The sequence below is a fragment of the Pelodiscus sinensis genome, chromosome 6, assembly GCF_049634645.1.
Source record: "Pelodiscus sinensis isolate JC-2024 chromosome 6, ASM4963464v1, whole genome shotgun sequence".
In the NCBI taxonomy this organism is placed as follows: Eukaryota; Metazoa; Chordata; order Testudines; family Trionychidae; genus Pelodiscus; species Pelodiscus sinensis.
Genome location: NC_134716.1, coordinates 98490081 through 98513127, shown reverse-complemented (window position 1 = coordinate 98513127; position 23047 = coordinate 98490081). Strand labels below are relative to the sequence as shown.

Below are 23047 nucleotides of genomic sequence, written 5' to 3'. Positions count from 1 at the left end.
TCGTTGGTTTCTCATTATCCTTCCATATCAATGCAGGTTACTGACTATGGTTAAAGTGCTATATATTTAAGAGGGTTTGTTTGTCTGTGAGCGAGCAGGCAAGTCAGTCTGTCCATATGTTTGTTCATGAAGTCCTCCAAAATGGTAAGAGCTAGGACAACCACGTTTGGTATGCAGACTTCTCTTATAACTTAAAGCAAGATAAGGGTTTGGTTGTGCAGTGGGCTGGCTGGGGGTACCCCTCTCCCACCAGGACTATCCCAGCCCCTATTCTGGCAACCTCCCCCTTCCCCACCTCCGAGCAATGGTTTAAATGAAGATAAACAAAAATGAATTAAGGACCTAAGCAATGCTGGAGAAATCTTTAATATTCTATAATCAGAAGGATATTAGCATATATAAACAGGAGTCCTCTCCTTTCTAATCATTAATTAAGGGGTTTCATAATCCAGTGTTTGAGACATCACTGCTTATAACCGTGGGAATAGTTCTACTAACTCACATTGTCCCTGCATTTTCTATGGTGTATGGAATTCTTTTTCATTTCTTGTCCTAAACTACTGTAACAATGCTGCTCCCTTTCCAAGGTTAAGTGAAAGTTGAAATGCATGTATTTATAGTCTGTGTCCCCAGCTATCTGGGATTAAACTGTTCTGCATTTTCCAAATGGAAGGCACTAGCGAGGTCAGAATGCTGCAGAGGGTGAATGTGGCAGTTGCTAGGAGCAGAGCATAGGATTAGGAGAGAGTGAATCACTAGAAGACTTTTGACAACTTAACTAGAAGTTATTCATCTTAAAATTCTTATCCATGATGAAAGAGACACAACACAATAGTCTTATCAGTGCTTACAGGATTTCCTTTCTGACTCACTGTTTTCACAGCATAGGAGCAGAGTTCAAGTTCAGACTTCGGCAACATACCGTCATTGTCTAGATACTGAATATAATGTCTCTTACCAGTTAAAAGTATAATATAAAAGAAATTAGGGAATTAATTACCTGACAACTCTTTAGGGTGTGTTTTCACTGTCAAGAAACTACCGATGATAATTTCTGAATTTGCTATTTGTTTCTATATATTACAATTAATTACTGTTTATGTATTTGTGATTATTCATATCTTTTTATGTTCCTTTGACTTTATGATATAACATAATACTGGTAACCACACAGTAGATTAAAACAGCCTCTGAATACTTGACTTCCTCATGCACTCTTCCCATTCTCTACCAGGCTTCTCTGCTATGACACTTAGGTTGTTTTTGTGTGGTGCACTCTGGGAAGTCACAGTTGAGCAAAGCACAACTTTGGGACATTTGGAAAGGAAGTTCTTTTTTGGTTTTAGCTAATCAAGTTACTCAAAACATTTGTACTATTCTAAATCCTGTGAGCTCCTCTCTAACTTGTCTGTAGGGCCTCAGAATTTCTCATTTATTTTCAGTTTACCTTTAATGAATATACTACTCTATATCAGAATGTAAAGAAAGAATGAATTGGTTTCCCCTTGATTTTAGGCTGATTGTTGGCTCGCCATGGAGTGGGTATCCAGCAAACAGAATGGGAGATGTCTACGCATGTCCTGTTGGCTCATTTGAACCCACATGTAAAAAACTGAATTTGCAAAGTAAGTTGTAATTAATGCAGACTTGAAGCAGTTGTCCATTTTGACACACTTCTGTACCTGGCCAGATTATTTGATAAACTCCAGTTAGGCAATCAGCACAAATATACTAACCCTAATGAAGTTAAAAAGGACAGTACATTTATTGACCATGTTTTCTAAGTAGTATGTAACTTTGATGATCTGTTTCTCCACAACTCTTTATTTTGCTTCCTATATCTTTTTTTCTCACAGATGTAGAGCATTTATATTAGCTCTTTATTAACCGTTCCAGTTGAAGAGGTGGTAGTATGTATTATTTGTATTGCAGCAGTGCAAAGGGGTTCCGATCAGGTTCCAATGTGTTAGCACTTGCCCAACACACAAAAAGACTGTTCCTGCCCAGAACGATTTACAAACTAAGTGTAAAATGAATCGAGGGCCAACAATAAGATGTGACAAATATACAGAGCAGCAGCATAAAGCAACAATGAGATGATTAAGAATACCTTATGTTCAGAGCCCTGTTTAAAATTTTCTTTGGGGGGCTATGGAATAAAACATTTCTCTCCTCATACAAATCTTCCCATCATCATGTGTATTCTATCTGAAATTTCTAAGATTTGGGCTTGATCCAGTTGAAAGAGATCTGATATCCCAAGTAATGTAAACAATAAGAACTGTCTTATTCAAAACAGTTGTAATGTATATAGTTAAACTGCCACTTAAACACTTTGGTTTATTTGCCCAATTCCTGTGGCTCTTCAAAGCAGGCACTCTAATTATAAATGCTAATCTAGATATGTAATAAGTCTAGTTCATGCAGGTTAGCAAATTTCTCAAACCAATTATCTATCTCTCTTTTGTTTTGACCAGAAGCTTTTATGGGATGAAGTTTATGAAAAACTCTTCTTCCAAATCTGGTTATTTACATTTAAGTTTTGAACTCTGTAACTGATAAAAATATAATAGCAATGTAAGGGGTTTTGCTATCTTTTAATCTCTTTATTTTTAGCTTTAACAAGCATCCCAAATGTTACTGAGATAAAGGAGCAGATGAACCTTGGTTTGACCCTAATAAGAAACTCAAAAACTGGAGGATTTTTGGTAAGTAACTAGCTATACTGAGTAAGTAGTTTAAAAAAAAATTCCTGCTGGTGACCGTTGAAAATGTAACTGCTAAAAATTTCCACATTTTTAAATTAAATCTGAACTAAAAATATTTAATTATGAAATACAGAATAATATGCATTTTGTATTTAATGTAAAACATACATTAAAATAATGTTTTTTATGTTGAAAGTAAAACACTCAAAAGTTAGGTATTGCTCCCTTGTATATCTATCTAGTGGTGCTATGTTTGAAAAAAGTATATGATCTTGTAATTAAAGATTATATCATAACACCCATTCCTAGGGAAGAGAATTAAAGTTGCACAGGGAAGAGTTGGCCCAGCCTATAGTCATTGATTTTTTTTCATTGTAGTTTTTTGACACATGAGTAGAGTATCCACATGAGTAGAGTATAGTATCCACAAACTAAATTCTTTTTTGCAGTAAGTCCGTCTTGTAAGTGGGTATTGCATTAATCCAGGAATCGGAAAACTTTGGCTCTTGGCTCAGCAAGGTAATCCGATGGCAGGCCATGAGACATTATGCTGATGTTGACCATCTACAGGCCCGGCCCCCCATAGCTCCCAGTGGCCAAAAGAAGTGGTGTGGACTGCAGAGACCTGATGGCTACAGCTTCCTGCAACTCCCATTGGCCAGGAATATCAAACTGCAGCCACTGGGAGGGTGGGGTCCATGCCTGCGGCTGGTTGACATCAGCAAAATGTCTTGTGGCTTGACAAAGGATTATCCTGATGGGTTGAGAGCCAAAGGTTGCCAATCTCTGAATTAATCCAAAAGGTTTTCTCTAATTTGCCAAACAGTTCCCCAAAATCCATTTTTTTCAAGGTAGAGCATCTACTTTGTGAATATCATGTTTGCCCCAATTATGTGTCCTCATGGCTTCACCTTCAGGAACCAGCTTGTGTAGGAAGAACAGTTGTACTCATATAGGGATGTAGTAGCGCACATGCTGCATGCTGGAGAACTTGAGTGAGAGTGCCTCCTGCAATGCCCCCTGCTGTGGTGCAGTTCTGCTGCACCTTCAATATGAGCTACTTCGTCCAAGAGAAGAGTCAAGTTGAGATTGAGTAGTAGAGCAAAAGCTCCAAATCTTACCAGAAAAGTAGGTGCTTTTCTTTGAATTTTGGCTGCCTCTTTCTTTACATAGATTAGTCCACAACATCTCAGGGCCAGTTTTAAAAGATGTTATCCTAAAGTACTCAGCAGCTTGGGAATTTTTCTCTAGTTCAGAATACAAACTTTCAATTTAGCATTCAGGCCAGTTTTGGTTAGTGGAAGGAATCTGAAACTGCTGTCCTTTTACTTTTAATCTCCAATATGTAAGGATTCTTTAAATAATAATACTCAAGACAGAAAACGCTGAATTAGATCTGTATGCAGTTAAAACTGCTTTGAAATGGAAAATTCATATATAAAAGTATATTCCATCCACTTTTGTGACCCTCTGAACTACCCTCTCTGGTTGTTGATAAATGAAGTATGAACTTATACCCTCAGATGCCTTAAAAGCTTTCACTTTCCATTATCTGCAAATGTTGCTATCATATGCCAGCTTTGTATTCTGCAGATGCTGCAAAAACAATTCCTTATAACTTACATTATGTATAACCAATATACTATATATGTGTTTATATGCTGTGAATAGTTATGGTCAAAAATCCACCACAGCAATCACAGAGCTTACAAAAAATGGTGGATGATTAACATGTTTATTGATTCACAGCTGAATATACATACGTGCTCCAGTTTAAGATTTATAAATCATATACAAATACAGTGCCTAATGCAGTGAAACAGTAAATATGACATAGGTACTTCACTCTACTATCTTTCCTGTTTAAAGTAAGAATGAATTCTTAAAGGGGCTCTGCATATTCCCATTTATGGGTACTGCTACCTCATGATGCACTGAGAGATGATTCTTTAATGGAATGCTTCCCTAATGCTGGAGGGAACAGCAGGGGGGTAAGAGTACTCTAGCTGACACTATTAGAAGATATTCGTAACTAGAAATATGCAGAGCCAAGTTGAAGAACTCTGATTACAGGTAAGTCACCTTGATTTTTCAGGCTATACTAATGGATCATTTTGAATTAATATTTTTTCTATTGCCCCATATATTTTTGTATTAGTGTTCAAGAATGTATTATCATTGCTAGTGTCATTTAGCCAATATAAACTCTGATTGATCAAAGTACTTAAAAACATGCCTAATGTCAAAGGGTATGTCTAGATTACAGCGTTATTTCAAAATAGTTAATTCAAAATAAGTTATTTTGAAATAACGCATCCACACAAAATACATTTTGAAATAGCATTTTGCTATTGAGTGGACTGAATTGCATTTAAGGCTGGCCGGAATCAGGTCCGGCAGGGCATCAGGTCAGGAGTTACTTTGTGTGGCTGCTGCCTGAGACTATCTGAGGCTTGTGCTTAAAGAGGACCCCTCTCCCCCACTCTCTAGACAGCCGGTTCTCAGCTTTCCCTGATTGCTTACCTACCTCGATGAGGGACAGCAAAGCATTTTGTCTCTGTGTGCTCTGGTTGCCTTCACTTGGGACACTCTAGCACTCTGAAACATGGAGCCAGAGCTGCCCCTGGGCACTCTGGTGCTTCACGTGGATGTGTTGCTGTGAGCCTGGCTGCACTTTCTGCAGGCTACCATCCGTGAGGTCCATCAGGGGGCTGTCAGTATCCAGGAGGCCCTGCGGGAGGGCTTCCACCCTGAGGAGCACTAAGAGCCTCCCTGGTCTGCCCCACTGGGGGCTTATACCTCATTCCTCCCTCACGTCCTTCCACTTAACCCTCTCTAACCCCCCTTCCTGATGTCAAATAAAATACATGTATTTTCATAAACACAAACTCTCTTTATTTAACAAAACCGGGGGAGGAGGGAGAGAATGAAACTCTGATGAGACTGGGGAAAGGAGGTGGGAGAGGGCAGGAAAGAGGCTGGGAGAAGGGAGGGGGAAACCTGGGAGGCGGGAGCTGGAAGGGGGAAGCAAGGGGAAAAAGGGGGAGGAGAAGCTCAGGGCTCGGGGTTGGGGGTCTCGACGGACGAACTTGATTTTCATGCAAACCTGCTCCTGGGTTCGCATGTGGCCTTTGGTGGCCAGGCTGGCAGTTATCCTGCCATAGATGGCTGTGTTCCTCTATCTAGTGCAGAGATCATGGATGTTGGGAGCATCCCCCCCAAACCTGAATAAGGTCCATGATCTCCACCCAGGATCAGGAAGGCGCCCACCTTCTCATGGCCCTGGCAGGCTCCTGGGAGCTGGCAGACTGCTCCTGGGGAGCAGTGGTGGGCTGGCTGCTGGCTCATGTTTTGCGGCCACTGGGTCACGGGCAGTGACTGCTGACTCTGGGCTGACAGGCTTGGAGCTGGCACAGGCACTGTGGCCAGAGTCAACCCTTTTAAGGGCTCCGGGGAGGAGGGAAGGAGAAGAGTGTTCTTTGTTGAGGCTGGAGTGGCCACCAGGGCACCCTGGGAACCTGGAGGCCCCCTATTTTGATATGAGTGTCTACACAGCACTTATTTCGAAATGGCTATTTTGAATTTGGCGTTATTCCTCGTGGAATGAGGTTTACCAAATTTGAAATAAGCACTCTGCTATTTCGAATTAATTTCAAAATAGTGGTTTGGCTGTGTAGATGCTAGTAAAGTTATTTTGAGATAACTTTGCTGTGGAGACATACCCAAACATACGAGTAACTCCATTAAAATCAATGGAGCTACTTGCACTTAAAACTTAGGGATAAGCTTAAATACCATAGTGAATAGGTGCTGAATGGTCTGTTCTCTATTTTGTTAGGGTGTTAAAATTGTGACCAATACCTGAATGATTATTTTGCATTGTAGATGGAAGAGGCAGTATTATTTATTAACCATTGTGAACTTCAGTTATTAAAATATAAATATGTAATGCAGAATAATTTTAAATGATATACATACTCCCCACACTCTGTTCAAAAGCTTTCCTGATCCATGTAAAATTCATTGACTCTGACTAGGAAGCACGAGTATGATTACAGTAGCCTACTTAACAGGAAGGAAAAATAAATTTAAGATTAATTAGAATGTAATTGTTTTGTGCTTAATAAAATAGTTTCTGGACTTGTAAAAATATATATAACCCTCATGTCCCATTTATACTGCTTTGTTTGAATACAAAACTCTCCTGGCATCCCTAGTGTAGAAGGTGTTCTGAGAGTAAGAAGAGTTTTTTGGCCATCCTCTGGCTGACCCCAGGATCATGAGGTTGTGGGCAGAAATATGACATTAGCCATCTTTTCCCCCCATTCTGCTTTTTCTGGTGAACTGAGGGAGATCACAATACATCAGAGCTTCAAGGCGTGTATCTTATTTTCTTGTTAGTTTACATTGGCCTTAGTTAAAAACAAAAACAAAACCCTCTGAACCTGCCCTGGCCTATGAAACATCTGTTGTAACAAAATGAATATGATTGTAACAGAAGCCTGCCTGATTTATGCTACACAAATGTTTCACATTTTGTTCTCAGTGCCCTTTTTTAAATGTACACAATTTTATATTTTGGTTTGTTTTGCATTTAAAGTTACTGGTCCCAGACATTCCAGCAAAGAGTTCTACATATAGATTTGTATATCATACAGCATGTCGAATTAATACAACTGTCTTGCATGTTAACAAAATGCCGGGGGTTTACTTTTAGAGGCTTTTCTAAACATAAAAGAACTGCAGTAGCCTATCAGTATTAATTGAATCTTGTCACTGTGTGAGGTAGCAAGTAGGAAACTGTTAACAGAAACTAACAACGTACATGGGGAAGAGAACATGTTTTTTAAGTGTAGAACATTCTATCTTTTCCTTGATTCACATTTTTGTTGAGGTATTTAGGTGGGGCTACTGAAAGGTGGCATACTCTGAGTATTAGAAAAATATAGTCTTCTGATTATATTGTACCTAGTTTATTGTTAAACAGTGGCATTGGAAACTTCTTTGTGCTTCCATCAATGTTCCTTAAGTCTGACAGGAAAAGACTAACATTAGGAGAGTTCAGTTTTTCTAGTTAATCAACTTTGACTGGTTTGGCTTAATTGGTTCTTGGGTTGTGGATGCCTGTGCAGTAAGAATTTGACGAAGACACCAGCTCAAATTACATATGCGACTGGACAACTCGCAAGTCTTTTCTTTCCAGTTTAATTAAATTCAGATCATGGGTCTGGAGAAGACAGGCTTAACATTCCACTCTTGTGCATCATACAGTCCCATTTATATATTTAATAACTTCAATTCAGTTTTGTTTTTCAATTTTTTTTTAAATTTGGTGCTTTAACTTTTAAACTATTGCCATGCACAGAAGGAACAGAATTTTTTTTAAAGGGACTCGATCAAAAATAGCGCCTTATTCAGTATTGTTATAATCATGCTGGCCCCAGGCTATTAGAGAAGCTATGGAGGAGAGGTAATATCTTTTATTGGACCAGCTTCTGTCCAGAAAATATTACCTCACTCACCTTGTATCTTTAAAAATATAGTCTTCACATTTGTCTTTTTCTTTCTCTCCTTATTGTTGTAACAGTCCTCTAAGGGTCACGACTGACATTAGTACAAAGAAACAAAGAAGGTGTAGATGTCTTAAGCACAGATTTGAAATATATTTTTCTTTTGGAAAAAGTATTCTCAAATTAGTAAATTCATTGCTTTTTAAACTTTATTTTTATTCATGGAGTAGACACACACACACACACACACACACTCTCCTCCCCCCTCCCTCCCCGCCCCCCCATGAGCCAAGAGAAAAAGAAAATGTTTTGGTCCAGCACTAGTATGTGTATTTAACAGGTAATAGAAGTATTCTGTATCAAATACTAAAGACAAACTGCTACTGGGGGGGGGACACTGTATGTATGTGTAGATAAGAGCCAACTCATGGTAGCAGTGCCACCTTGTGGCCAGTCTCAGTCAAAATTGTGTCTACCTGGTGGGGAGCTACTCCTCTGATCTCCAGTTGTGTGTATGCATGTGGCATACTCATGTAAAGGAGTGCAATGACAGGATACATGATGATTTTATATTATCCTCATTTTGTTTTTTTAAAGACTTGTGGTCCCTTGTGGGCTCAGCAGTGTGGAAGTCAGTACTATGCAACAGGAGTCTGTTCTGAAATCAGTCCAAGTTTCCAGATCTTAAGAAGCTTTTCACCTGCTCTTCAAAGTAAGTCAATACATGTAAAATAGATTCAGTAATAAATACATCAGTTGAAATTAAGAGATGTCATGTAGTGGAATCCTAAAGTGATCACATTTGAATTTGTTAAAGTTTAGTTTACAAAGAGTCAAATCCTGACATTCACACTCAGGGCCTGATTCTGATCTCATTTAAGCTGGTGAAAATCAACAGTAACCTCACTGATTTTGGTACCTTTTACCTGTATAACCAGGCTCAGTATCAGGTTGAGATTTTATTCTATCCTCATACAGGTAAACTTCCTATGACATCAACTGAAGTTTGCTTGCATGTATACTAATGTATGGACATCTGGATTTGGCTCAAGATTTGTAAATAAATTTTATGTATTCAGGGTCCTTTTATCAGTTTTTACCTTTTCTCTCTTAGACTGTTCCTCCTTCATAGATGTTGTTGTTGTGTGTGATGAGTCAAACAGCATTTATCCCTGGTCTGCAGTGAGTGCATTTTTGAAAAAATTTGCCCAAGGCTTAGATATAGGCCCCACAAAAACTCAGGTAAGTAACAAAATAATTCTTGAAACGGAAGAAAGATAGAAATGAGTTTGCTTAGTGATTTAGGACAGACTTAAAGGAAATTGTTTGCTAACATAAAGCTAACCCCGTGGTCTAACCCTGAGAGATCCTGAATAACTACAGCTCCCATAAAAGTCACTGGGATTTGCAATTGTTCAGCATTTTTCAGGATCTGGACTTTTGTCACAAAGCTAACTAATGTTTCAAAAGGAAATATTCTATTCAGATGATTTTAGTCCCATACATGAGGGCTGTGTCTAGACTGCATCCCTTTTTCGTAAAAGGGATGCAAATTAGACATATCGCAATTGCAAATGAAGCGGGGATTTAAATCTCCCCCACTTCATTAGCATAAAAATGGCTGCCGCTTTTTTCCGGCTCGGAGCTTTGCTGGAGAAAAGCGCCAGTCTAGATGCGGATCTTTCGGAAAATCAAGCCTTTTCCGAAAGATCCCTTATCCCTTATTTTAAGAGGGATAAGGGATCTTTCGGAAATGTCTTTATTTTCCCAAAGATCCGCGTCTAGACTGGAGCTTTTCTCCGGCAAAGTTCCAAGCCGGAAAAAAGCGGCAGCCATTTTTATGCTAATGAAGTGGGGGAGATTTAAATCCCCGCTTCATTTGCAATTGCGATATGTCTAATTTACATCCCTTTTACGAAAAAGGGATGCAGTCTAGACACAGCCAGTTTGTGTCGAAACAGACAGATTATTTCCAGTATACTTTATCATTAAATGGAGAATAGATCTTTAAGTGTAACCATCATTACTGTGTTCATGTACTGAGAGCAGAACAGATCTTTTATCCCCCCAGAGTTTTATAGCACATTAATCACTGTATGGCTAAAGTTATTGGAAAACTTTTTCTATGATAAACCCACTTTTCACATAATCATGGCTTTCCAAAGCCTACATCTTTGGTGCAGAATTTTCCATGGTAGCTTCTCTGTGAAAGTGATATTTTGGGAAAAGTTTAATGATATTTTTTGAGGAAGAGTTTCTACCCTGGGCTCGGGCTCTCCCCCTCTTGTCATCCTCAATCCCTCCTGCACTTGGGCTGTCTCTTCACCCACTCAGTCCATCACTGGGAGGCACCCCAAGTTCATGCTCTTTCCCCCTTATCAATTCCTCATGAGAAGGCCTGGGCTTGGTCTCCCTTTCCTGTGACCATGGTGGTGGGGCACTGGCTCTCAGCTTCAAGACAGCAGCAGCAGCACAAAAATAAGGGTGACAGTGGGGTGCTAAGTCTGCCATGAAAAGTGATGGCAAATATCACTTTTCACTAAGGCTGTCAAGCAATTAAAAATGTAATCACAATTAATCACGTGCGTCTCCCCTTTGAAAGGCCATGGCAGCATTTCCAAAGGGCAGCTCAAGGTGGAGCCCGGGATCAGCTGGAGTGTCCAGCTGATCCCGGGCTCAGCCTTATGCTGCCCTTTGGAAACGCCACTCCAGCTCCTCAAAGGGGGCAGTGCATTAGGAGCCTGGGATCAGATGGAGTGCCTAGCTGATCCCCGGCTCCGCGTTGCGCTGCCCCTTTGAAGTGCTGCTCTGGCGCTTCAAAGGGGCAGCTCTGCATGGAGCCCAGGGTAAGCTGGGAAATCTAGCTGATCCCAGGCTCCTAATGCGCTGCCTCTTTGAAACGCGCTGGTGGTGTTTCAAAGGGGCATTGTAGAATTAATGCCGGCAATTAACTTATTAAAAAATTAACGCATTAATACTGCCCTGCGTTAATCACAGACATTGACGCACATCAGTTGACAGCCCTACTTTTTACATTGCCACCCTTACTTCTGTGCTGCTGCTGCCTTCAAAACAAAGGGGGTGTGATCAAAAAACATTGAGAACCACTGATCAAGACCATCCCTGACAAGTATTTGTCTATCTTGTTCTTAAAGACCTTCAAAGGCCAGAGATTCCACAACTTCCCTAGGGAATTTGTTCCATTGCTTAACTACCCTCACACACCCTCCTAATGTCTCACCTAAATCTTCCTTGCTGTAATTAAAGACCATTGCATCTTGTCCTCTCTTCAGTGGTTCAGAGGAACAATTTATCACCCTCCTTTTTATAATGATCTTTTGCATACTTTGAAGACTGTTATCATGGTGCCTTTCAGTCTTCTTATCTCCATACTTAACAAGTTCATTTTTTTCAATCTTTCCTGGTAAGTCATGTTTTCTAAACCTTTTGTCATTGTTATGTTCCTGTGGCTGCCTCCAGTTTGTCCACATCTTTTCCAAAGCATGATGCCTAGAACTGAACATGGTACTCCAGTTGAGGCCTTATCAGTGCTGGGTGGGGTGCAAGAATTACTTCTCATGTCTTGCTTACAACACTCTTGCTAGTATATCCCAGAATGATGTTCACTATTTTGCAACAATATTACATTGTTGACTTTTGTAGTTTGTGGGTCACTATAGTCGTCAGATCCTTTTCTGTAGTATTCCTCCCTAGGCATTCAACATTTTCTATTTTGTATCTGTGCAACTCATTATTCCTTTCTAAGTGCAGCACTTTGTGTTTGTCCTTATTGAATTTCATCTTCTTTATTTTAGACCATTCCTCCTGTTTCTCAAGGTCATTTTGAATTCTGATCCTCTATAGATCCTGTGCATCAGTCTGACAACTGATTTGGAATTTTAATTGTGTATAATTGATTTGAATTAATGACAAACTAACTTTATTTTATGGTGGTGTTTAGGTGGGCTTAATTCAATATGGTAATGAGCCAAGGGTAGTGTTCAACTTGAGTACCTACAAAACAAAAGATGGTGTTGTTGAGGCAATGTCACAGACCTATCAAAAAGGAGGAGACTTAACTAATACTTTCAAAGCAATTGACTATGCAAGGTAAAGTGTGCCAATAATTATTACGCTACTTTTGTATTTAAAGATCTGATCTCAGAAGGTGCTGAGCACCTCTTCAGAGGTTAGTAGTGCCCATTGGGAATTAAAGTGCTCAGAGGGTTCTCACCACCTTGCAAGATCAGTTCCTAAGAAAGATACCAAATGATGGAAGTGGCAAATGTTAGTACTGACTCAATGAGACTACACATATTTAAATATTTACAGGATAAAGCTTTGGTTGGTTGTGAGAAAACCAGCACAGAATCAAACCCTTTCTCCAATAGAACTTTTGGCTTAGCAATGTTAACAGCAGTAAAAAATATAAATACTTATTTTTGTCAGTCAAGTATTTCTGAATACACACATAAGGAATGATCTGTTAAGTAAGCAGGTGTTATTTTTACACAATCGTTTTTCAGAATAGAACTGCACTTTTAATAGTGATCTGAACACTAACTGACCCTGAATGTGGGCTATTCATTTATGTCTATATTCTGAATGCAATGGGGTCCATATTCACAGCAGTGTAGAGGGACCTTCCTTGTTTTCATTTCTCTCTATATCCGCAAAATGGAATTAATCTCTGATTTTTCCCCCCCTCACTGGAGTATTGTGAGTAGTGCTGGTCAAAAATTTTTACTCAAAACTTTTATGGACAAAAATTGTTTTTGATCAGAGTGTAAATTTGCACAGGAAATATCAATTTTCATTCTGTTTATTCAGATTAAAGTTTTCACATATTTGACCCCCAACGTTTTCAGGTTTTGATGTTTGAACAGTGATTTGAAGGTAAAAAGTGCAACATGTGCTCAGCTGTTATCAATGAAAGACTTTGACCAAGAGTTTTCAACAGATTTAGGCACTGCTGTGTAATACCTAAGGGTATGTCTACACTAGAAAGTTAGTTCGAACTAACGGACGTTAGTTCGAACTAACTTTCCTATGCGCTACACTAGCGCTCCGCTAGTTCGAATTTGAATCGAACTAGCGGAGCGCTTAGTTCGAACTAGGTAAACCTCATTTTACGAGGACTAACGCCTAGTTCGAACTAGCTAGTTCGAACTAAGGGCTGTGTAGCCCTTTAGTTCGAACTAGTGGGAGGCTAGCCCTCCCCAGGTTTCCCTGGTGGCCACTCTGGCCAACACCAGGGAAACTCTATGCCCCCCTCCCGGCCCCGGACCCCTTAAAGGGGCACGGGCTGGCTACGGTGCCCGTGCCAGGTGCAAGCCTGCCAGCACCCAGCTAGCAGACCCTGCACCTGGCACGGCACAGAGCCACCCACCCGATGCCCCCCAGCCCACCCCCTCTTGCCGGGACCAGGCTGGCGGCTCCCGGGAGCTTGCCCTGGACCGCAAGAGGCGGGCACCTTCCTGGGCTAGTGCGGACATCGTGGACCTCGTCCACGATCTCCGCACTAGGCACAGGAAAGTGGCCGGCTAGGGCAGGAGAGCTGCCAGCCTGGCCACCCAGGACCAGGTGTGCATGAAAATCAAGGGGGTCCACTGAGACCCCCGACACTGAGCCCTGAGCTTACAATGGCCGTACTGGGTCAGACCAAAGGTCCATCTAGCCCAGTAGCCTGTCTGCCGACAGCGGCCAACCCTAGGGACCCTGGAGGGGATGGACCGAAGACAATGACCAAGCCATTTGTCTCGTGCCATCCCTCTCCAGCCTTCCACAAACTTTGGGCAGGGACACCACTCCTACCCTCTGGCTAATAGGACTCCATGGACCCAACCTCCATGACTTGATCTCACTTCCCTTTAAACTCTGTTCTAGTTGTAGCCTTCACAGCCTCCTGCAGCAAGGAGTTCCACAGGTTAACTATTTGCTTTGTCAAGAACAACTTTCTATTACTAGTTTCAAGCCTGCTACCCATTCCTTTCCTTTGGTGTCCTCTAGTCCTTCTTTATGGGAACTCAGGAAGAACTTTTCTGAATGCACCCTCTCCACCCAACCCCTGCTTTTAGAGACCTCTATCCTGTCCCCCCTCCGTCTCCTCTTTTCTAAGCTGAACAGTCCCAGTCTCTGTAGCCTCTCTTCATCTGGGACCTGTTCCCAACCCCTGATCATGTTAGTTGCCCTCCCCTCTCCCAGCCTTTCTCTTCCCCTCTCCCACCTCCTTTTCCCAGTCTCCCCCAGTTTTTTTCAATAAAGACAGAGTCAATGTTGGAAGAAACGTTATCTTTATTTTGTACATCAATAAGAAGGGGGGCTAGGGAAGGGCAAGTGGAAGGAGGTGAGGGAGGAATGGGGTACGAGCCCCCGATGGGGAGGACTGGGCTGGCTCTGCGGGCTTCTGGGGGTGGAAGCTCTCCTGCAGCCCCCCAATTACTCCCTCTCCCCAGATGGCAGCCTGCGGCAAGTGCAGCCGGGCTGATGGCCGAGTGGTGTGATGTGCCCAGTGTGGGCACTCAGGGCACTCCAAGCCAGAACTTCTTTGCAAGCGGGGCACCCCTTAGAACTGTGTGTCCGGGGTGGGGGTCGGGACCCTTTAAGCGCAGCCCTCGGCTAGCCTGAGACAGTATCTCCATGTTCTAAGTCCTCCTTTTATGCCCTGCCGGCACTGCTTCCGGCCATCATTAAGCCCTGTTCAGAGTCCACTCAATGTGGACTTACTAGTTCGAACTAGCAAAACGCTAGTTCGAACTAGTTTTTAGTTCTAGATGCGTTAGTTCGAACTAGCTTAGTTCGAATTAACTAATTCGAACTAAGTTAGTTCGAACTAGCGCTGTAGTGTAGACGTACCCTAACTGATTTAGGATCCTAAATCTCACTTACAAAAGGGATTTGGGCACTTAGGGACCAAAATCCCATTGAAAGTAAATAGGTTTTACATTCCTAAATGATTGAGACCTTTTTGAAAATAAGAAATAGGATCCTAAATCTGTTATGCATTGCAGTGCTGAGCACAGGAACACTTAATCCCATTACAAATATGGGTCTAGGATTTTGCAGTAAAAACATTCCAGATGCACTTTGTTCTACATCAGTGATGGAAACATTCATTAACATGTGCATATAAAATGGCATACATTGTATACATTCTTATTGAATAAGTGTAGTGTTTTATTTTTCACAGACGTCATGCTTTTTCGCCTGAATCTGGTGGACGGCCCACAGCCACAAAAGTAATGGTCGTTGTGACAGATGGTGAATCACATGATGGCTCACGTTTGAATGAAGTGATAACTCAATGCAATGAAGACAAAATAACCAGATTCGGCATAGCTGTAAGTCTACTATATATTTGAGAGAGTCTATCTGTCTATTTGTTCAAGAACTCCTCCTAACTGGGAAGAAATTCAGCATACAACTTCCTCTTATTGCAACTTAGAGCAAGGTAGGAATTTGGTTGTGCCAGGAAAATGGGATGTGCCTGGAATTATATGGCTTCTCATAAAACCATACAGAAAAGAGACAGAGTAAACATGCAGGTGAAAGAGGCTGCCTGGGGCCACACACCCCCTCCTGTACAAGACTGCCCCAAGCATCCCACCCAACAGGCACCCTTTAGGGAGGGCAGGTGGGGGGGTTGAAGCCCCCCAGTCCAATTAATACAGGAACATTGCTGCATGTTCCCCTTTTTCAGGGAATGAGGGAAGTACACAGTTTGCTGCATTCCTCAATCTGGCTGCGGAGAGAGGGGGCAGACAAACCTGGATCTCTCCCAGCTGGGGGGCATGCACCTCTTCCCCAGTTGTGTCTGCTGGAGCTGCAGTGGCCATGGAGAAGTTCTTCTGACCTAGTCCCAAGCTACTGAGGTGACAGAGGGCTTGCTTGTCCTCCTTTTCCTGGACACAATTGCAGATCTAAAGGTAGCCATCCTGCAGCAAAAAAACTTCAGGACCAGACTTCAAAGAGAAACTGCTGAGCTACAGTTCATCTTCAAGTTTGACACAATCAACTCTGGATTAAACAAAGACTGTGAATGGCTTGCTAACTACAAAAGCAGCTTCTGCTCTCTTGGAATTCACACCTTCAGATCAGCTACTAGAAGTGGGCCTCATCCTCCTTGATTGGATCCACCTCGTCATCTCCAGCCTGATTCTGGCCTGCATATTTATACCTGCCTCTGGAAATTTCCACTACATGCATCTGACGAAGTGGGTCTTTGCCCACGAAAGCTTATGCTCCTACACTTCAGTTAGTCTATAAGGTGCCACAGGACTCCTTGCCGCTTTTGCAGATTCAGACTAACACAGCTACCCCTCTGATACTTGACTCCTTTTCCTGGGACAGCCTGGATACTGAGCCCCTCAACACCAGCCCTACCCCAGAGCAATGATTTAAATGAAGGAAGTACACTTCCATTTTATTTTCCAGAAATAAATATTAATTGATTTAAGGACTCAAGCAACACTGGGAACATCTTGTAGTATAATTAAGTCTTTGCCACTTTGGTAGGACTTATTTAATTAAAATATGTATTGTTCGTGCATCATTATATCACTGAGACTGGAAATGGGAGGGAGTTCATCCTTAGGAGCCACTGTAATATCAGCAGATTTTAGTTTATTACAATTATTGTTGTCAACCATGTATGTTCATATTTATTATCTTAAAAACAATAGACTTAGTCTACTCTCCATCATATTCCTTTTTGTCCCATTGTACACGAAAGACAAGATATTTAAATTTGATAAGTTGTGGGGATGTGAAAATGTAACCGTGTACATAGTTAACTGATGAGCCTCATGAACGAGGACTCGTCATTTAATGTTCATCGTTACACACAGGCTCCTGCTACACATGGGGAGCCAGCTTAATCCCTTGCACATTACTGTGTAACCACATTTAGCATCCCTAATAAGTTGTTCAATAACATGAATTCAGAAAACAGGGCTTGATTCCCCAGTATCCTACACCTTTTATAACCCTTTACCATGTGTGAAAAAATTGGAAAATTCGATATTTCTGCTTTTGTAACTCTACCCACTCATTTTGTGCTCATTCAGCATGGGTGGAAATGACTGTGAGAGGGAGAGGGACAGATGGACTGACTGAACTGTATGGTGAATGGAGTCAACCTGCACGCTACGATTTCTTTTTCTCTCTTTTCAAGGTTTTGGGATACTTAATCAGAAATGAACTCGATACTAAAAATTTAATTAAAGAAATCAAAGGAATTGCTAGTCTTCCAACCACAAAGTATTTTTTTAATGTGTCATCTGAGGCCGCACTTTTGGAGGAAGCAGGAACGCTGGGAGAACGCATTTTTAGCATAGAAGGTAATGTACCTACTGGGGCTGAGGAACTGTTGATAGTTTACACCATTTGAAGAGCTGCTCCCTTTTTATATTTAGGGATTAGAGTCTGTCTTTGCATAAATACTGATGTGACCTATTCATTATTACAATCTCAAAAACCATTATTACCTTTTTACCAATTAGATTTTCATACTCTGATTGTACGTATTTTGGGTGAATTTTGGGGAGCAAATTATTTATGTAACAAATTGCTCCAGTCATGCTTCAGCTGACTTGAGTGCCAGAAGGAGTGGGCCCAATGTGTGGCAATGATAATGTTCAATAGACTTATGATAGATGAATAACTTTTGAAATAATAATTATTGCACCAGGTACAGATCAAGGTGATACATTCCAAATGGAAATGTCACAAGTGGGCTTCAGTGCATATTACTCACAAAGAAAGGTATGTATATTGAATTACTTAATATGCAATGCTGGTGTGATCTAAACACTGTATCAAATGAAATATATCATTACATATGCATAAATGCATTTATAAATAAGAATAATAAGCAACAATGTGATATACAGATGTAATTTCATTTATATTATCTTCAAATACAATCCAGGGAAGTGCAGTACAAGTTGTTAATTAAATTACATCATGTTTGGAAGCTGGCTTATTTATATATTCATAAAGAAAGATAGAAAAAGTATACCATAATGAAACAGAATGATACTTTTTATTATAATAGTTTCCAGGAACAATAATTAATGTTGAACAGTGGCTTCTACTCAAAGCCCTCCTCTTTTTTTTCCAGCTGCCTATAATTTTCTCAGACAGATTTTGAAAATGAGGCTGGATTGTTTTATCATTATTATTTTAAAGTTGGTCAAAATCAGTTAAGCAATTTCTGAGTTCACCAAGCATGAACAATTCTCCTATTATAAGTTGATGTCTTGTGCTTGAATAACTCAAAAAATTGAAACTAAATATTCAAAATTAGCTTGTTAAACATTCACTGAGATGTAAGTAACAATTCCAATATGAAGACGGAGCGATATTTTCAACATTATATTTTGGAATCTTTCACATATGACTTAAGATAAAACAACATATTTAAACTATTAAAATGATACATCGCCCAGATAAAGAATTCCTAGTATAGATATGTAAAATCCAGCTGCAGTTCAAGCAGTTTTCAAGCTCTGCAAATGACTATATCACAATTAAATGGGGAGGGGTTTTTTGGGCTTACTAGAGAGGGATGGCTCTGCTTTATGGCCGGGGCTGGGGTCACGGAATGAGATTGCCACAGAGAGGGGCATGGCAGCCTATTTGCAGTACTGGCTCATTTCTTCAGGAATGGTATAAGCACTGGGTGGGGGAAAGCCTCTTTGTTACATGCAGCAAGCAAAGCCAGCACCCACCCTTCTTCCCCTAGTAGAGGTGGGCATCAGGTTGGGTTAGGACCTGCTGTGAGCATCATGCTAGTCACTCCTTTATAAGAGGAGCCAAGAAGGATTTTTTTCCCACATCACCAGATTGGCTTTGGTGAAGTGAGGTTGTGGGGCACTTTTGTTTTTGTGGGGTTTTTTTGGCCTCCCTCCTCAGCCAGGGTCAGGGAAGAAAAGATGGTAGGTCACATGTCACAACTTATTTCATGAGGTTTGCAGATGTTTCAGTGCAGGCATGCCATAGGGAAAGTATCCAGGTATCAGACAAATGGTCTGATAAACAAGGCCATTTTAAAAGAAGATACAGGATAAAGGAGCAGAACAGGGGAGGGAATTGGGAGAATCCTCGGATTGGTATGGCAGGGAACCCCCTCTCCCTCCATTCCAATTGCACATTTGAAGCATCTTCTGAGGGTGTTGGATGGAAAGTTGAAGCCACAGGTTGGCTGGGGAACCTGGATGGAAATCAATCAGGTAGCAGCACAGACCTCCTCCAAAAGGTAAATATAGTACATTACCATGTTAAATGTAAACGACCAGAAACATAAAGGGAAAGCAGCATTTTTCCTCTGCAAAGTAAGGTTTCCAAGCTGTATTAAATCAGTGTTCAGTTGTAAACTTTTGAATGGTTAGAGTTACAAACGTTTCAGAGTTACGAACAACCTGCATTCCTGAGGCATTCATAATCTGAGGTTCTACTGTAGTCCAATTGATAGGTGATTTGCAAGTAATTAAATATAAACTATTTATACATAAGCAATCTTAATTGGGTATTAAATTTTACAAGATCTTTAGGAAGAAGAAGTAAATCTGTACTTAGTGGTCTCAAAATGTTGTAAATGTTTTTCTGCCTCCAATGATTGAAGCTATTGTGTACAAAGGAGTCAGAATTGGGGTTGCAGGTGTGTTAGTACTAAGTCATCTTACACATATCTGAAGGTAAAGAGTATCTAAACATAATTAATTTAAACAGAATATATCATATATGTGCTGTAGCATCTGCTTCCCTTGAAGAGTGGATAGCTCTAAAATTCTGATTTTATTTTTTTAAGGATGTTTTGATGTTAGGTGCTGTTGGGGCTTATGACTGGAGTGGGACTGTAGTTCAGGAGACCTCAAACCAAGTGACTACATTCCCTAGTCAAGTGTTTGAAAAAATTCTTCAAGACAGAAACCATAGCTCATATTTAGGTAAGAAATGGGCTGTGACATTTGTGATGTAGCATATCTGAAATTTATCAAGGACAGGCAACTGTGGCAAATTGCCTCCTAGCAGTCTCCTGTTAAGAACTGATTTGAGAGGAAAAAGGAATTCTGTACATTAAACTGATTCACTCAAACTGAATGAAACATGTATTGTTTTAATTAACATTTATCATTTTTAATTATTTTTAAAATTCTGAATGTAACCAAGAATCTTAATTTAAATATTAATGACTTAAGTTGAAAATTCTTGGGACATTCATATTACAGTTGTACTGTACTGTCCCTTCTGTTCCCCCATCCCCTCTGTCTTCTCATCTCCAGACTAAATTAACCTAATTTTTTCAGTCTTGCCTCATAAGTCATGTTTTCTAGATCTTCAGTGTATTGGTTTTTTTGTTCTTCTCTGGACTTTCTCCAATTTGTCTACATCTTTTCTGAAATATGGTGCCGGTTGAGGCCTAATCAGTGTGGCGTAGAGTAAAATAGTATCCAGTTGAGACCTAATCAGTGTGGAGTAGAGTAAAACTCACTCTACTTGGGAAATGCAGAATGAGAGTGTTCACTCAGAGAGCTTGTGTGGAATAGCTATTGAACTTTAAATTGACACCCTAGCTTGTAAACTTAGGGTACGACTAGACTACAGGCTTTTGTTGACATAAGTTTTGTCAACAGATACTGTCGACAAAGCTTCTGTCGACAAAGAGCGTCTAGACTATATCCAGTTCTGTCGACAAAGCAAGCCGGTTTGTTGACATGACAGTGTAGACACAAAGGACAGAACTCTGTTGACAAAAGGCATTATTCCTTGTAGAATGAGGTTTACAGCCATCGACAAAACTGCTGAGTTTTGTCGACGTTATGTTGACAGAACTCAGCAGCAGTGTAGACGCAGGTATAGTTTTGTCGACAAAAGTCCACTTTTGTCGACAAAACCCTGTAGTCTAGACACACCCTTAGTGGCAAACCCGTAATTTTGCCTACTTTACTAGATAATATCTCACAACTGTCATGTTGACTTCTTTTCTAGGTTATTCTGTTGCTGTTATCTCAACTCAGAACGCTGTCTATTTTGTTGCTGGTGCACCAAGATCCAACTATACTGGCAGAGTAGTGGTTTATGACATTGATAGCCATGGCAGAGTCACAGTTGTTCAATCTCAAAGAGGGGATCAGGCAAGTACAGTCATTTTGTTCATAGACATAAATTTTGTAGATATCTGTTTTTATTGTTGCGGCACTGAATCTGGTTATTCATGTAATGTATAACTTTTTTAAATTAATTTTTCTTGCAAAGGCATAGTGTCATATCTGTCTTTTTCCTTGTCACTACATGACTGCAGTTAATTTGAGATTTCTGTGACTTTAATGTAATCTCTCAGGCTACGTCTACACTTCACTTTATTCCAAAATAGCTTATTTTGAAATAGCAAGTCTACACTACAGGAAAGCCTCAAAATTAGTCTGAGGCTGGCTTCCCTAATGTAGACATGCTATCTCAATTTAAGAGCCCCAGGAGGAATAACTTAGAATGGCCCTGGTAAGGGGCTATTTCAAAATAACAGAAGTGGAGCGTCTATACATACCTTACTTCAAAATAGCTATTTCGGAATAGGCATTATTCTTCATAGAATGAGGTTTATAGAATAAGCCATCTGTTATTTTGAAATTGCTGTGTAGACTCTACCATAGTTATTTTGGAATAACATTGAATCATAGCAATTCAGTATGGAAGAAAATATTGTCAGGTTATCTATGTAAATACCTCTAGTTGAGGGAGACTACACAGATATCCACTGTTCACATGAGGTCTTCTGGAGGGCATATGGTACCAGAAGGTTGATTTGCAAGTTCTTGATCATCTGTTTTCACCATTGTGAAAGCCTTGTCAATATGCTGAAAATTTGAATTATTTAATGTTAAGAAGACAGAGAAATATAAAGGTAAATCACAGGTCAGGCTATTTCATGTGCACATTTTCACAGAAAAAAGAAATACATTGCACAGAACTCTTTTATCCGTATGTAGTCTTATTACCCTATGTTAGAGCCATAACAACAGTATTATGAAAGTGTTAAAATAATGAAGAGAAACAAGGTTAGTGAGGTAAAATCTTTTTTTGGACCAAAATCTGTAAGTACAGAGATAAGCTTTCAGCTGTTCCTCAGACCTGTGTTGTTCAAAAGCTTGCTTTCTCACCAAAAGAATCTGGTCCGATAAAAGATATTGCTTCACCCACCTTGTTTTTCTAATATCCTGGGACTGATAAGGCGATGCCAACACTGCTTACAAAAAATAATGGAAATTCAGTAAGTGGTTGAATCTTCAAAAAAGTAGGCATGTTATCCAAGTACCTTTTCTTTTGAGTGGTCCCATTTATTTCTGTTGGACTGTTCACATGTACAAGTGTTTGCAGCATCAGGAGCAAAACCAGTCTATTTTACAAAAGACATAAATAAATTGTTCTTGTGTTATCAATTTCAGATTGGCTCCTACTTTGGCAGTGTGGTATGTGCAGTGGATGTTAACAGAGATTCAGTTACAGATGTGCTTCTAGTAGGTGCACCAATGTTCATGAATGACCTAAAGAAAGAAGAGGGAAGAGTTTATATGTTTTCCATCACAAAGGTAAAAAAAAAAAAAAAGCAGGGACAAGGTTGGGCGAAGTAAATGTTCTGGTCACTGAGATCTCCTATCCACGTTGGTGACAGATACATGATATTCTGTGTTCTAGCACCACGTTCTTGTTGTCCTTTCCTAAGTCAGAAGTGCTGCTGAAGAGAAGCAGGATCTATTGTTGTCTGATTTGTTACCTAAGTCACATTATATTGTTTCTGCCTTCTAACTGACTGACTAAAATTTTTGAAAT

The 23047-nt window shown here is 40.3% G+C and overlaps 1 protein-coding gene across 4 annotated transcripts in view; it reads left to right on the top strand.

Annotated features, from left to right (window-relative positions):
* Positions 1-23047, top strand: part of ITGA2 (integrin subunit alpha 2) — a 133264-nt gene that overhangs the window by 75347 nt on the left and 34870 nt on the right. For all 4 annotated transcript variants that reach the window (XM_075932477.1, XM_075932478.1, XM_006139528.4 and 1 more), the window contains 11 exons: positions 1516-1625; positions 2617-2708; positions 8816-8930; positions 9333-9460; positions 12180-12328; positions 15408-15558; positions 17391-17556; positions 17907-17980; positions 20028-20166; positions 21209-21354; positions 22663-22806. In XM_075932477.1, coding sequence (XP_075788592.1) covers positions 1516-1625; positions 2617-2708; positions 8816-8930; positions 9333-9460; positions 12180-12328; positions 15408-15558; positions 17391-17556; positions 17907-17980; positions 20028-20166; positions 21209-21354; positions 22663-22806 — 1414 coding nt within the window. The remainder of the gene's footprint in view (positions 1-1515; positions 1626-2616; positions 2709-8815; positions 8931-9332; positions 9461-12179; positions 12329-15407; positions 15559-17390; positions 17557-17906; positions 17981-20027; positions 20167-21208; positions 21355-22662; positions 22807-23047) is intronic.